Below are 16,590 nucleotides of genomic sequence, written 5' to 3'. Positions count from 1 at the left end.
TTGACCATAGTGGTCAGTGGTTTGGTTTCTGGATCAGGGCCCACTTGAAAATCTCAAAAGTGTTTGCTTTTGAGAAATACTGTACATACACAAGGTCCAATAACAACCTTCTGACCACTTAACAAGACAACAGTTAAGTTGTCAGACTGGTGGCCAGCATGCATTTTTTAAGAGCATGGAACTAACATAGTATAGGCCTTTAGGCCTACTTTAAGTTCATATTTATCTGAATCACAAAGAAAGCATTTTTCAAAAGGAAAAATACCATCCTTTTTTTAAACATATTTGTGTAATAATGTTATATTATCATTAAAATCTTAGTGTTTTGCCAATTAGTTGCCAATTATAATGGGGTCCCATGCACTTGCAATGCAATACCAGTCGCCCCTGCCCCACATCACAGAATCACTGATCACTGTTGGTGGGAGTGCAAGGCCAGAGTGACAGGTCCAGCAGGGGTCACCATTCTGCAGTACTTGAATATGGAATGACCTGTAGCCTACTAGGCCTAGCTACTTGATTTAAATATTTATTAACAGTACACAACTCAATACAAAGACATTACACTTGTTTACAAGAGGGTCCACCTTGTTCAATTCATCAAAACATTTAGAGACGTACAAATAGACACTTCTATATAGCCAAAGAACAGAACAGGAATTCATCATAAAGGAGGTAAAAAGGGAAAAGAAACATATACAGTGAGGGGAAAAATGGGTGGGTGGTGGGGGGGGGGATTCAGATTTGATGGGGGCCAGTTTCGAATTGCAACTGTCCGTAGGTGCCCTTTGAGAGCGGTTTTGACTGCTATAGTGGACAAATCTGTACACTCTTACAGACCTGTAAGGGTCCATTTAGTTACTATACTATCGACAATTCAGCTGGGGATAAAAAGTGAGGACAGAAAAGTGAGGACGCCAAAACAAGTGATTGGCCAGAATGTGATGATGTACGATGATAAGAGCGCCCCTCACTTCACATGAGCATGATTACAAATTTTAAAAAAAAAGCATTATGATGTTAGATGTAGACTTATGTTTGCCAATGAGGGAGGAAATATGCTACATACACAATTTCTGAGGGGTGCTAGCCCGTCCAGCTTTGAGGGTTTACAAACATAGAAGACAAAGTGAATTCCCTATATAGACAGTTTGAGTGTAACACAAGCATGTGTAAACACAAACATTGAAGAAAAAAGTGAGGAGGCAAATGGGCCAGCATGAGATGATGCTATATGTATGCATGATGACATCTGACGTGTGATGTTACGAGCGCCCCTCACTTCACACATGTGTGATTATTTTATTAATATTACATTTAAGGCCCAAAATGGGATGCTACAAATTGCTATACAAAATCTGATAGTCAGTCATTTTGGGGATAAGAAGTTGAAGGTCTGAATACCTATAGCCTATACTTAATCATGCATAGCCTATACTTTATGTTTACATTATTCTTTCCAACACTTTTCCAAAGCCTTCGTTATTCCTTATCTTTTTTACATTTTGGAAACAACAACAACACAATTTAAAGTGACCACAATGTTTAGGTGCCCACTGGAGTGTACCTAGTCCTAGTATCAGACAGTAACTTATCAGTAACTACTATCACATCTGACTGCAGAGTGCAGCAGTGTTTGGAGATGGACTCCAACAATTATATATGGTTGACAATTAAGTAGCCTAGGCTAGCCACTAGCCAGCCTGCTGTATTACTATTAAGCTTATGCACATTGCACAATATAACGGGATGACAACGTTCATGCTCCCTCCTCACACGGAAGACCCGAGTTCGAATATCGAGAAGTTATAGGTAAGCCTACTAAACCTATAGCCTAGATTGCCTAAAAGTTACAGATTGTACTCATTGCAGGTTTAAGATGTAATAGTTTACGCGCCATCCGAAATCCATCCAAAGGTGATGGCGAAGAAGAAGCTACCCCATCTCGTCCCTTTCTCTAGGCCTACCTCAAGTCAAGATAACCAAATAGCCTTATGTCATGGGTGCTGCCTAGCTCAGTATTTCAACAAATGAATAAATAATTTGCATTTATAACCGTTTCCATTAATCTACATTTCAATCGAAAAATACTATTATTAGGCTATTATATATAGGCTATACCGTCTTGAAACAAATCTCGTACTTACATGGAGAAGGAAAAAAGTTTTAAAAATGATGCAGAGATCTTTTGGTGCAAACAGGGTGTCTCCAATATCCTTCACACATCAAAGTAGCCTAGCTACTCGTGAGATCAACTTTGCTGTAATATCCCGTAAAAGCAAAGGGACGAGGACTCGGAGGGAGGACCGTCCAACACCACGGGTGGGTTTGGTTTTCACCCCCTGGCGCGACACCGAACGCACTGTGCTGTTGATCCAACGCGCTCCAGAAAGCGCATGATGGCACAACGAGCGCACCTTTACTTTAGATCAGCGCTCCTTGTTTTCTGACTCTCTCGCGCGCGCGCACGCACGCACGCACGGCACGGGACGCAAGACAAACGCAAACAAAGTAGGGTCATTTTTCTTTACAACGCACTCACAAGGATCTGACTGGAGGTTGGGTTGTGAAATTTAACCAAATCTCAAGGAGTGGCCCATGTTGGACTGGTCATAGGAGGAAAAAGAGGTATGCTTCAGCTTAGATCTTCTTATATTATATTAACAACCCGGAGTCCCTATTTCTTTTGCTGGGGGAAAAAATAAAAATAAAAGCAAAAATATTATCTATACAAGCTCACAACATTTGAGCTTTTTAGGTATTTTATTTTCGCTAATCGCTTGCATGCATCCACGACGTTATGTGCTAGAGGGGTTTGTGCTTTGTTTGTGCATGCGACTTTTTAGTTCACTGTGAACTAATTCGAAAGTTTAGCCATCGTGAACTGTTCGCGATGGCTAAACTATTAGAACCCTCCCTAGCTGTAATCTCTGTCAAAAACTACAAAAGGTAATGTGTCCTATAGGGACATTTTTTTAGGCTATCGTTTTGCTATATAGCGTTTATTTATTTCTAGATCCCATTATAAGAATGGATGATGCCACAAGAAAAATGCACATGCAGTATGCATTAAGCTATATAAAGCAGCATGCAGGCTGTTCTCAAAGTGGGGTCCGGATAGGATACCCTCCTTGAGATTGGCCGGAATGACATTTGTGATGATTTGATTGGCTGAGCACGGAATGTGATGTATTCATGATGTACGATGATAAGAGCGCCCCTCACTTCACATGGGTGTGATTTAAAAAATATATATATATTCTACTGTTGCCATTATATATGCTGCTGCATTGTCTGAAGGAAGCCAAACCAAAATAAGTCTTACTTTTTATAAACCTGTACACAAGATGTAGACCAGCTCAGTGGCCTTGTGGTTTGAGTGTCTGCCGTGAGACTGGGATTCTGCGGTTCAATCCCCGGCCGGGTCATACCAAAGTCTCTGAAAAATAGGACCCAGTGCCTCCCTGCTTGGCACTCAGGGTTGGATTGGGGGTAAGTCCCTGCGACATACGGTACTAGCGTCATGTCCAGGGGGTGTATACATCAAGCTGTCTCATGCTACAGAAACAGGAGATAGGCTCCTGCCCTATGGGCCTCATGGCTCGGCAAGGCTACTTACTTACACAAGATGTAGGCTAACATTAAAGTACGACCTTGAACCTTGAACTTGACATGAAAAGGTCTAAGAACCACTGCAACAAAACAATATATCGTCACTGTCGGCTGGAATTAACCAGTGTTCTATCTATATACTGTATAAAGTGACTGACAGTGTGTTTCCTCCAAGACGCTGAGAAGGCCCTGCTGGGGGTATTTGGAGAGAGGAGGCCACCATGGTGTCAGTGTCCAGGGACCTGTCGGTGAGAGTCATCGAGGACGAGAACGCTGGCAAGCTCATTGACCGCCAGGAAGCCCTGAGGGCCAGTGTCCGGAAGGGAGACCCCAAAGCCCTGGGGGTGAGCCGTGCGTGTGTGTGTGTGTGTGTGTGTGTGTGTGTGTGTGTGTGTGTGTGTGTGTGTGTGTGTGTGTGTGTGTGTGTGTGTGTGTGTGTGTGTGTGTGTGTGTGTGTGTGTGTGTGTGTGCGTGCGTGCGTGCGTGCGTGCGTGCGTGCGTGCGTGCGTGCGTGCGTGCGTGCGTGCGTGCGTGCGTGCGTGCGTGCGTGCGTGCGTGCGTGCGTGCGTGCGTGCGTGCGTGCGTGCGTGCGTGCGTGCGTGCGTGCGTGCGTGCGTGCGTGCGTGCGTGCGTGCGTGCGTGCGTGCGTGCGTGCGTGCGTGCGTGCGTGCGTGTGTGCAGCGTGTGTTGGGAGACTAGCCCTTTGGAGGATTTTTTTCCTTTAGCGTCCCTATTTTGGGCATGTTATTATAGGCAGAAATGTTTTCACATTTTCTCACATTTCTGTTCAGTTTCTTCCAGCTTGTAGAACGTCTGTTTTCCGCTATTCGTTGTTTTAGGCACACTGCTACTGCTATACAATTATACTACTACACCCACCAACAGTACTACTCCTAATATCATAAATAATACGACGGTTCAAATCATATTATCATTTAAACAATCATGACAATCATCATTGTACCACACCACACACGCGCATGCACGCACGCACGCACGCACGCACGCACACCAGTGGTGTACTCATATACTGTAGATGACTAATGGTAATATGGAGCACACCTGGCACCGAAATAAAAGAAATAAAATAAAAAGAAAAGAAAAGTACTTACTCTGTGTACATTTGTGTGCGCATGCATTGAATGAGTTTGTGACCTTTAGGTGGCCCAGGTGATGCTGGGGGTGATGGTCATCCTCTACTCCATTCCTCTCCACTGCACTGAGTTTACGGAGGTGGTCACCCTGGGAGTACCGTGGTGGAGCGGCCTGTCGGTGGGTGAGCCCTGCAAAACACGCACGCACGCACGCACGCACGCACGCACGCACCCACGCACGCACGCACGCAAACACAAGAACACAAGAACACAAGAACACAAGATTACAATACTATATTCAGGACAATGTAGAGCAGGGGTGCCCACACTTTTTAGACTTGAGAGCTACTTTCAAAATGACCAGCTCAACCAGATCTACCCACCAAAAATATATATATTATCCCATTGCTGAAAATAGTTACATATTAGACAAATGCACTTATTTTTCTTTTTTGTAATACTGATGTTTGTGTGAAACACTTTTGAAAATATGTGGGTTTGAGCTGCCCTTTTTGATGTCAATCAATCAAGTGCAGTCACCTTAATTCAAGTGGCAGATGCCAAAAATAGTTTATTATTTATTTAAATTGCATATTTTTAGGGCCATGTCATGTGGTCTACCTGCACAGCCTGTGTGATCTACTGGTGTAGACCAGTGGTGTGGTCCAGGTGGATGAAAGACATGCACCCGTGGTGTGGTCCAGGTGGATGAAAGACATGCACCGGTGGTGTGGTCCAGGTGGATGAAAGACATGCACCAGTGGTGTGGTCCAGGTGGATGAAAGACATGCACCAGTGGTGTGGTCCAGGTGGATGAAAGACATGCACCAGTGGTGTGGTCCAGGTGGATGAAAGACATGCACCAGTGGTGTGGTCCAGGTGGATGAAAGACATGCACCGGTGGTGTGGTCCAGGTGGATGAAAGACATGCACCAGTGGTGTGGTCCAGGTGGATGAAAGACATGCACCGGTGGTGTGGTCCAGGTGGATGAAAGACATGCACCGGTGGTGTGGTCCAGGTGGATGAAAGACATGCACCAGTGGTGTGGTCCAGGTGGAATGGATCCAGACAGATGAAAGACATGCACCGGTGGTGTGGTCCAGGTGGAATGGATCCATCCACCAGTGGTGTGGTCCAGGTGGAATGGATCCAGTGGACTGGATCCAGGTGGAATGGATCCATGCACCGGTGGTGTGGTCCAGGTGGAATGGATCCAGTGGAATGGATCCAGGTGGAATGGATCCAGTGGAATGGATCCAGACAGAGGCAGTTGATCAGCTACCAATGCTCTGCTCTCTGTTTGTCTTGCAGTTCATTGCAGCGGGAGTGGTTGCTATCGTATTGGACAAATACTGCAGCATGAAAACTGTGAGTTTGAACACACACACACACACACACACACACACACACACACACACACACACACACACACACACACACACACACACACACACACACTGTGTGTGTGTGTGTGTCCGACTCTGAGAAGAGAACAACGGCTATTACTGTCATTCCGACACATGGTTTGTTTGACATATAGAAATGTCCTTGTGGTTAACAGTTGGGGACGTGTCTGGTGGTCAGCGTGGTGTCCGTGGGCCTAGCGGTCCTGGCGTTGATCATCTACTCTGTGGACCTGGGGAAAAACGCTGAGTCGCCGTGCGTCAAGACGGAGCATGACACCTGTGACGAGAAGCACCATGCTGTGGCGAGTAGACACTCACTCACTCACACTGTGGCGAGTAGACACTCACTCATTCACACTGTGGCGAGTAGACACTCACTCACTCACACTGTGGCGAGTAGACACTCACTCACTCACACGCTGTGGCGAGTAGACACTCACTCACTCACACTGTGGCGAGTAGACACTCACTCACTCACACGCTGTGGCGAGTAGACACTCACTCACTCACACTGTGGCGAGTAGACACTCACTCACTCACACGCCAACACACTGTGACCACACACACACTGTCACAGAACACTGTCACCACACACACACTGTCACAGAACACTGTCACCACACACACACTGTCATAAAACACTGTCACCACACACATTGTCACAGAACACTGTCACCACACACACATTGTCACAGAACACTGTCACCACACACACATTGTCATAAAACACTGTCACCACACACATTGTCACAGAACACTGTCACCACACACACACTGTCATAAAACACTGTCACCACACACATTGTCACAGAACACTGTCACCACACACACACTGTCACAGAACACTGTCACCACACACACATTGTCACAGAACACTGTCACCACACACACATTGTCATAAAACACTGTCACCACACACATTGTCACAGAACACTGTCACCACACACACTGTCACAAAACACTGTGACCACACACACATTGTCACAGAACACTGTCACCACACACACATTGTCACAGAACACTGTCACCACACACACATTGTCACAGAACACTGTCACCACACACTGTCATAAAACACTGTCACCACACACACAACACACACTGTCATAAAACACTGTCACCACACACACTGTCACAGAACACTGTCACCACACACACACTGTCACAAAACACTGTGACCACACACACATTGTTACAGAACACTGTCACCACACACACTGTCACCACACACTGTCACAAAACACTGTGACCACACACACACATTGTCACAAAACACTGTCACCACACACTGTCATAAAACACTGTCACCACACACTGTCACAAAACACTGTGACCACACACACACATTGTTACAGAACACTGTCACCACACACACTGTCATAAAACACTGTCACCACACACTGTCACAAAACACTGTGACCACACACACACATTGTCACAAAACACTGTCACCACACACTGTCATAAAACACTGTCACCACACACACATTGTCACAGAACACTGTGACCACACACACATTGTCACAGAACACTGTCACCACACACTTTCATAAAACACTGTCACCACACATTGTCACAAAACACTGTCACCACACACACTGTCATAAAACACTGTCACCACACACTGTCATAAAACACTGTCACCACACACACATTGTCACAGAACACTGTCACCACACACACATTGTCACAGAACACTGTCACCACACACTGTCATAAAACACTGTCATCACACACACATTGTCACAGAACACTGTCACCACACACACTGTCATAAAACACTGTCACCACACACACAACACACACTGTCATAAAACACTGTCACCACACACACTGTCACAGAACACTGTCACCACACACACACTGTCACAAAACACTGTGACCACACACACATTGTTACAGAACACTGTCACCACACACACTGTCATAAAACACTGTCACCACACACACATTGTCACAGAACACTGTCACCACACACACTGTCATAAAACACTGTCATCACACACACATTGTCACAGAACACTGTCACCACACACACTGTCATAAAACACTGTCACCACACACACTGTCAGGCCCTGTACACCGTCTGGCCATGCCAGGCTACATATTTGTAGCTTTGTAGCTTTTGTGTAGCAGCTGCAAAGGTCAGATGTATCTTCGTATTATGTATCGCTCACACACACACCAAACACCACAGCGTGGCAAGTACAGACGCTCACACACACACCAAACACCACAGCGTGGCAAGTACAGACGCTCACACACACACACCAAACACGTCTGAAAAGTCACAAGCATTATTTATTAATGAACACTGTCACTCTTCATGAATATGATGAAATACTAAACCTCTGTGACAGGTTAGTATATCTGTAAGTGACACCAGGCCTGTGTCTCTCTTGTCCTCTGTGACAGGTTAGTATATCTGTAAGTGACACCAGGCCTGTGTCTCTCTTGTCCTCTGTGACAGGTTAGTATATCTGTAAGTGACACCAGGCCTGTGTCTCTCTTGTCCTCTGTGACAGGTTAGTATATCTGTGACACCAGGCCTGTGTCTCTCTTGTCCTCTCCAGGTTAGTATATCTGTGACACCAGGCCTGTGTCTCTCTTGTCCTCTCCAGGTTAGTATATCTGTAAGTGACACCAGGCCTGTGTCTCTCTTGTCCTCTGTGACAGGTTAGTATATCTGTGACACCAGGCCTGTGTCTCTCTTGTCCTCTGTGACAGGTTAGTATATCTGTGACACCAGGCCTGTGTCTCTCTTGTCCTCTCCAGGTTAGTATATCTGTAAGTGACACCAGGCCTGTGTCTCTCTTGTCCTCTCCAGGTTAGTATATCTGTAAGTGACACCAGGCCTGTGTCTCTCTTGTCCTCTCCAGGTTAGTATATCTGTAAGTGACACCAGGCCTGTGTCTCTCTTGTCCTCTGTGACAGGTTAGTATATCTGTAAGTGACACCAGGCCTGTGTCTCTCTTGTCCTCTGTGACAGGTTAGTATATCTGTAAGTGACACCAGGCCTGTGTCTCTCTTGTCCTCTGTGACAGGTTAGTATATCTGTAAGTGACACCAGGCCTGTGTCTCTCTTGTCCTCTAACCTCTGTGACAGGTTAGTATATCTGTAAGTGACACCAGGCCTGTGTCTCTCTTGTCCTCTGTGACAGGTTAGTATATCTGTAAGTGACACCAGGCCTGTGTCTCTCTTGTCCTCTGTGACAGGTTAGTATATCTGTAAGTGACACCAGGCCTGTGTCTCTCTTGTCCTCTCCAGGTTAGTATATCTGTAAGTGACACCAGGCCTGTGTCTCTCTTGTCCTCTCCAGAGGCTGAGCAGAGGAGTGAAGTCCTCTCTGTTAGTATATATGTAAGTGACACCAGGCCTGTGTCTCTCTTGTCCTCTCCAGAGGCTGAGCAGAGGAGTGAAGTCCTCTCTGCTGCTCTTCACGTTGGTGCACACGACCATCTCCTCCGTCCTCTGCTACCTCCTCCACCGAGAGAGACGCAGCTTTGCAGACTATGATGTAAGAAAACACTGCCTGCACCGCACACTGCCTGCACTGCACACTGCCTGCACCGCACACTGCCTGCACTGCACACTTGCATTGACCACTAAAGGGGCCTGTAGGGGCCACAAAGTCATATTTAAGAGGAGTAACAGTACATCTAATTGAGTTGGACATTCTAGGATCCTAATCTACCCCGGTAATAAGGTCAACTACTGTGAGACAGAGCTACCGTGTCTGCACTGCTTCATTTGAAGCAAATTGGAATGGCAAAAGCCCTTCAGTTTCATCATTCATATCAATATTTCACACAGATAGGAACATGACAATGTGTCACTTTCAGAGGCCTTTTTTAAGTTAAGATACATGTGCGGTTAATTTCCAACACAGCTGTCGTACATGTGTTGCTGTTAGCACGCCCTCAACAGCTCCTCAGCTAGAGTTTACAGAAACACACATTGGCTGCATGCCGAAGATTTGAGATTGTGTCTTTTGTAATTAAACCCGTTGTCTGCCGAAGACTTGATATGGCGTCTTTATATCGCTTTATATCAATATGAAACGATTTAGCTGAAAATCATCTTTTAGCCCTGGTAGCCCGGTTGCTAGGCAACGCCTTGCTCACCCCCGCCTGCACGGAACATGCGTGCGCATCCCATAGAGTTCTGTTTAAATTACCATCTTCTCTCGCTTGTTTTCTCTGAAACCACGAGCGCTCTCCGTGGTTTTGATCATCCATCCGAGGTTCGGATCTGCTTTGTGATCCTTCACAGGCCACGGCATCACCATTCAAATAGTAACGTTTCTGGCGAAAGATGAACATTGTGTGCTAATGCTAACATTAGCCGTTTCTACAAGCTAACGACCAATAGTGGCCACACGCACACGGTGGCAGTCAAGGTTTAATCTGAAATTCAGTGATAGCCCAACCTGTGGGCTGGGGCCCAATTGTGGACCGTCTGGATATTGCAAGTCCCTAAATAATTAGAAAACATTTATTGATAATAAAAACACATTAACCCATTTAGACCTGAGACCAGACAGTTTTCTGAAAAAAACCTATGATTCTATGTCAGTGGTTCTCAAACTATTTCATGTCAAGGACCCCAAATATTATGTAATTGGCTGCTGACCCCCATCTGAAAATATGTTGTCCCCCAGAAGCAAAGATATGAGTTAAAAACGTTTGTTCTGAAAGAATATATATTCAAAGATTTGTGCCACATTTTCAAGATTTTTCAAAAATAGCAGATCTACTGTACAAGCTTGTACTGTGTCTTAACTGGCAACACATGTCAGAGCCATGGGTGTGTCTTAACCGGCCACGTATGTGTCTTAACTGGCAACACATGTCAGAGCCATGGGTGTGTCTTAACCGGCCACGTATGTGTCTTAACTGGCAACACATGTCAGAGCCATGGGTGTGTCTTAACCGGCCACGTATGTGTCTTAACTGGCAACACATGTCAGAGCCATGGGTGTGTCTTAACCGGCCACTTGTCTTAACTGGCAACACATGTCAGAGCCACGGGTGAGTCTTAACCGGCCACTTGTCTTAACTGGCAACACATGTCAGAGCCATGGGTGTGTCTTAACCGGCCACTTGTCTTAACTGGCAACACATGTCAGAGCCATGGGTGAGTCTTAACCAGCCACGTGTCTTAACTGGCAACACATGTCAGAGCCATGGGTGTGTCTTAACCGGCCACGTATGTGTCTTAACTGGCAACACATGTCAGAGCCATGGGTGTGTCTTAACCGGCCACGTATGTGTCTTAACTGGCAACACATGTCAGAGCCACGGGTGAGTCTTAACCGGCCACGTGTCTTAACTGGCAACACATGTCAGAGCCACGGGTGAGTCTTAACCGGCCACGTATGTGTCTTAACTGGCAACACATGTCAGAGCCACAGGTGAGTCTTAACCGGCCACGTATGTGTCTTAACTGGCAACACATGTCAGAGCCATGGGTGTGTCTTAACCGGCCACGTATGTGTCTTAACTGGCAACACATGTCAGAGCCATGGGTGTGTCTTAACCGGCCACGTATGTGTCTTAACTGGCAACACATGTCAGAGCCACGGCCCCACGGGTGAGTCTTAACCGGCCACGTATGTGTCTTAACTGGCAACACATGTCAGAGCCACGGGTGTGTCTTAACCGGCCACGTATGTGTCTTAACTGGCAACACATGTCAGAGCCACGGGTGTGTCTTAACCGGCCACGTATGTGTCTTAACTGGCAACACATGTCAGAGCCACGGGTGAGTCTTAACCGGCCACGTATGTGTCTTAACTGGCAACACATGTCAGAGCCATGGGTGTGTCTTAACCGGCCACGTATGTGTCTTAACTGGCAACACATGTCAGAGCCATGGGTGTGTCTTAACCGGCCACGTATGTGTCTTAACTGGCAACACATGTCAGAGCCATGGGTGTGTCTTAACCGGCCACGTATGTGTCTTAACTGGCAACACATGTCAGAGCCACGGGTGTGTCTTAACCGGCCACGTGTCTTAACTGGCAACACATGTCAGAGCCATGGGTGTGTCTTAACCGGCCACTTGTCTTAACTGGCAACACATGTCAGAGCCACGGGTGAGTCTTAACCAGCCACGTGTCTTAACTGGCAACACATGTCAGAGCCATGGGTGTGTCTTAACCGGCCACTTGTCTTAACTGGCAACACATGTCAGAGCCACGGGTGAGTCTTAACCAGCCACGTGTCTTAACTGGCAACACATGTCAGAGCCATGGGTGTGTCTTAACCGGCCACGTATGTGTCTTAACTGGCAACACATGTCAGAGCCATGGGTGTGTCTTAACCGGCCACGTATGTGTCTTAACTGGCAACACATGTCAGAGCCACGGGTGAGTCTTAACCGGCCACGTATGTGTCTTAACTGGCAACACATGTCAGAGCCATGGGTGTGTCTTAACCGGCCACGTATGTGTCTTAACTGGCAACACATGTCAGAGCCACGGGTGAGTCTTAACCGGCCACGTATGTGTCTTAACTGGCAACACATGTCAGAGCCACGGGTGAGTCTTAACCGGCCACGTATGTGTCTTAACTGGCAACACATGTCAGAGCCATGGGTGTGTCTTAACCGGCCACGTACGTGTCTTAACTGGCAACACATGTCAGAGCCACGGGTGAGTCTTAACCGGCCACGTGTCTTAACTGGCAACACATGTCAGAGCCATGGGTGTGTCTTAACCGGCCACGTATGTGTCTTAACTGGCAACACATGTCAGAGCCACGGGTGAGTCTTAACCGGCCACGTATGTGTCTTAACTGGCAACACATGTCAGAGCCACGGGTGTGTCTTAACCGGCCACGTATGTGTCTTAACTGGCAACACATGTCAGAGCCACGGGTGAGTCTTAACCGGCCACGTATGTCGGTCTGTTGGTATGTCGGACTAACGTATGCCCCCCGATCCAGAAAAGGTTTTGGGAACCACTGCAATAACTGAATGCATAATCTATGTTCACATTGACACAAGGGAGCCTACGCCTAAAATGTTTAATTTTTTCCCCCAAAGCTGGAGCTTTTGCCGTGACTAGTTCCAATATCATCAAACAGGCAATCCTAATCTTGAGCTCTTAATCATAAAAAAAAGAAACATTGTTTCCTTTGTTTATTTTTTCCCGGGGCTGATATTGCTTGTGCAGATTGAACACAACTGCTGTGTTGTGAAATTATGTTTCTGTCATGGCAACATGGCACGCAGTCTGACTCCAGCGTCATTCAGCGTGTAGCAGTCATCTTACACGTACTAGCCAAATTATGTTTTTTGGTCTTTTGCCTTATTTGTAACAGCTGCACTATTAAAATACTAACAACTTAGACGCCTTTCCCACCAATTTATGCCAATTACACATGCCAAGAAGCCTTAAGTTGAGTCCTTGTTTGTGTCGCATTACTTCACCCGTGAATGAAGAATCCAAAATTGAAGACAATAGGGGCTATATCTTGCGCCACCCCTCATCCCTTATCCCTAAACTAATTTGCAATTTTTTACTATTTAAAAAAAAACGTTTAAAATAGTTCAAAAAGCCGATCTACAAGCTCACAATGTCTCGATGTAGATCGACTAGTTGAACTATTTTAAAAGGTTTTTTAAATTAGTAAAAAATGGCAAATTAGTTTAGGGATAAGGGATAAGGGTGGCGCAAGATGGAGCCCCTATTGTCTTCAATTCATCAAGTATTGTCTTCATTTTTGGATTCTTTATTCACGGGTGAAGTAATGCGACACAAACAAGGACTCAAGGAGATGTGGAGATGTTTGTAATGCTTTGTTTCCTAATGTAAGGAACTGTTTGCCTGTTTTGTTTTATGTTTTCATGTGGGGACTGCGGATGAAAATGAGCATTTTTGCTAAATCCGGTGTATTTACATTGCATTTATGTAACGTCCATTAATATGCAATTGTCCCATCTAAAATAAACAAATAAAGTAAAGTAAAGCTGGGGCTGCTATGGCATTTAGGGTCCGCACAAAGCGGCGTAGACCAAAGAGGCATCTGGGCCAATTATCATTTAGGCTCGAGGGGCCTGTATAGATTTTAGCGTTTTATACATTTTAGTAAATTGCCGATGGGTCCGCAGGGAATATTGAGCTGTAGGAGTAGGATGTCCTCCCGGTGGGGGCTCCTCACTGGCAGCTAACCCAGTAGGGTACAACAGCAGTGGCAAGTAGTGGGAAGGCATTCATTGGCATAAGGACTCCATTTGGAGAAAAAAGGGGTAATAAATCCTGGGCCGGCTTAACGGTCCAGGCACCTTGGCTGGTAATCTAGCAATGGGTTCGAGTACCGATCCTGACAAACTTTGCTCTGTGTCTTCCCCCCATCTCTCCTCCGTTTCCTGTCAACTTACTTTGTATCTATCTTAAAAAAGGGTGATAATAATAATAATAATAATAAACAATAACATCATGGCTTCTCTCCTCTATACTCTTTTCTTCTGTCTGTCTCTCTCGTAGACTCTCATTCCAAGTGCTCCAGCGACCCCCACCACACTCACGCCCCCTGACCTGAACTGAACCACCACACATTGGACTTCGATGATTTTGTCCCCAACTCTCAATTGTATGTCTGTAGTTTTTACATAATGTGTGTTCAGCTTGGACTCTGAGCAGCGCTCCTACACCTTGCCTCCCGATGGTACGTACAGAATCGGTGCGGTGTAGTTCGCTCTGGTTCAATTCTCATTTATTTGGATTGCAAGTCGCAATCCTGAGGCAATGGAATATCAGCGTGTTCGTTCACTGTTCGACAGAAGGAGAAAGGATGGCTTATGTCCGAGGAATATTTTTTGTCGTACGACTGTGAAAAAATCACAGAAAAAAATCTGAAAAATTCACAGAAAAATATCTCTTTTCAACAAGCAAGCATTTCTATTGCCTTTCCCACCAGCACATTTTGCAAATCACACTAGCGATATTGAGCGTCATTGAGCCGCTGCTGGTACACATGATACAAAAGCAGAAAGGTGTTGCTGTGGTCTGAGTTTGACGTTGATGATATCTCTTTCACTTTGTTATGCCAGGACATAGTTTTCATATTTGAAAACACAGCCCTCATTATTATCATAAACCGCTCATAAATGTTCACGTTGTACATTTGCAGTGTAAAATCGTCATTTGTGGATAGATGGTTTTATAATTCTAGTTATTATATAGTATATAGCGGCTTATGGCCAACACCAACATCAATTAAACTTCCAGTGAGCAGTCCAATGCTGCTCTCTGGGGAAGTGATTCTCAACCTTTTTCATTTCAATGAATCCCAGTTTGACATGCCTTAAGCCACGTCACGGACCGCCTACTTTGATACAATTATTATTCTCTGGGACCCCGTCACCCCAATATACACTGTAAGATCTGTTCATTTTACTCTGAGCGCTGTTATAGACTTGTTAGGGTAAACTAGTCTCTTGAGACTCTGTTTTGCCAACGGGTTCCAAGATTGGCGTCAACAACTCAACATGGTTCCTCACTATAAGTCATTTAGCTGGGGACCCCCTGGAACCCCCTCAAGGACCCCTGTTCCTCACTATAAGTAATTTAGCTGGGGACCCCCTGGAACCCCCTCAAGGACCCCTGTTCCTCACTATAAGTCATTTAGCTGGGGACCCCCTGGAACCCCCTCAATGACCCCTAGCTGTTCCTCACTATAAGTAATTTAGCTGGGGACCCCCTGGAACCCCCTCAAGGACCCCTGTTCCTCACTATAAGTCATTTAGCTGGGGACCCCCTGGAACCCCCTCAAGGACCCCTGTTCCTCACTATAAGTCATTTAGCTGGGGACCCCCTGGAACCCCCTCAAGGACCCCTGTTCCTCACTATAAGTCATTTAGCTGGGGACCCCCTGGAACCCCCTCAAGGACCCCTAGCTGTTCCTCACTATAAGTCATTTAGCTGGGGACCCCCTGGAACCCCCTCAAGGACCCCTGTTCCTCACTATAAGTCATTTAGCTGGGGACCCCCTGGAACCCCCTCAAGGACCCCTGTTCCTCACTATAAGTCATTTAGCTGGGGACCCCCTGGAACCCCCTCAAGGACCCCTGTGGGGATGCTACATGCCACTAACCTCTAGGGCAGGCCACCCTGCCTCCACTTTATAAACATATAAGAGAATCCTTTATAATTGACTGTGTTTGCAGTGTTAGCCTCAAAAGATATTCACAGCAATTTCTGTACTAATTCCTTCATATATTATATTTTTTACTAAATAAAATCTTATGTATATTAAAACAGCATAGTCATGCATTTTGTCCTTTTTGTCCTTTTTGTTCCTTTTTGTCTCCGCCAGGCCGGGTGGCCAAAAGCCGGAGACTATGTTTTTGCTCCTAGAATATATTCAAAGCTTTGCGCCACATTTTCACGATTTTTCAAAAATAGCTAAAGTTTAACAGAATGCTTAAAGTACAGTGTGATGTAAGCAACACAGCTGCAGATAATCAAAT

At 45.8% G+C, this 16,590-nt stretch overlaps 2 protein-coding genes across 2 annotated transcripts in view; one reads left to right on the top strand and one right to left on the bottom strand.

Moving 5' to 3' along the window:
* The first annotated feature begins 2,163 nt into the window (after window positions 1-2,163).
* Window positions 2,164-14,876, top strand: tmem176 (transmembrane protein 176). The gene is made up of 7 exons (XM_079499615.1): window positions 2,164-2,628; window positions 3,788-3,956; window positions 4,774-4,884; window positions 6,019-6,075; window positions 6,269-6,415; window positions 9,515-9,631; window positions 14,606-14,876. The coding sequence occupies exons 2-7, from the start codon at window positions 3,834-3,836 to the stop codon at window positions 14,663-14,665; spliced, it is 615 nt and encodes a 204-aa protein (XP_079355741.1). The 5' UTR covers window positions 2,164-2,628; window positions 3,788-3,833; the 3' UTR covers window positions 14,666-14,876.
* The window catches only part of LOC306922204 (uncharacterized protein), a 104,389-nt gene continuing 92,594 nt past the window's right edge, over window positions 4,796-16,590 (bottom strand). The window contains exon 15 of the mRNA XM_079499606.1: window positions 4,796-4,895. The gene's annotated coding sequence lies outside the window, so the exon portion shown is untranslated. The remainder of the gene's footprint in view (window positions 4,896-16,590) is intronic.

The sequence above is a fragment of the Electrona antarctica genome (genome assembly GCF_951216825.1).
Source record: "Electrona antarctica genome assembly, chromosome: 4".
NCBI lineage: Eukaryota > Metazoa > Chordata > Actinopteri > Myctophiformes > Myctophidae > Electrona > Electrona antarctica.
The sequence above is the reverse complement of the archived record's forward strand: the minus strand, read 5'-3'. Positions and strand labels throughout refer to the sequence as shown.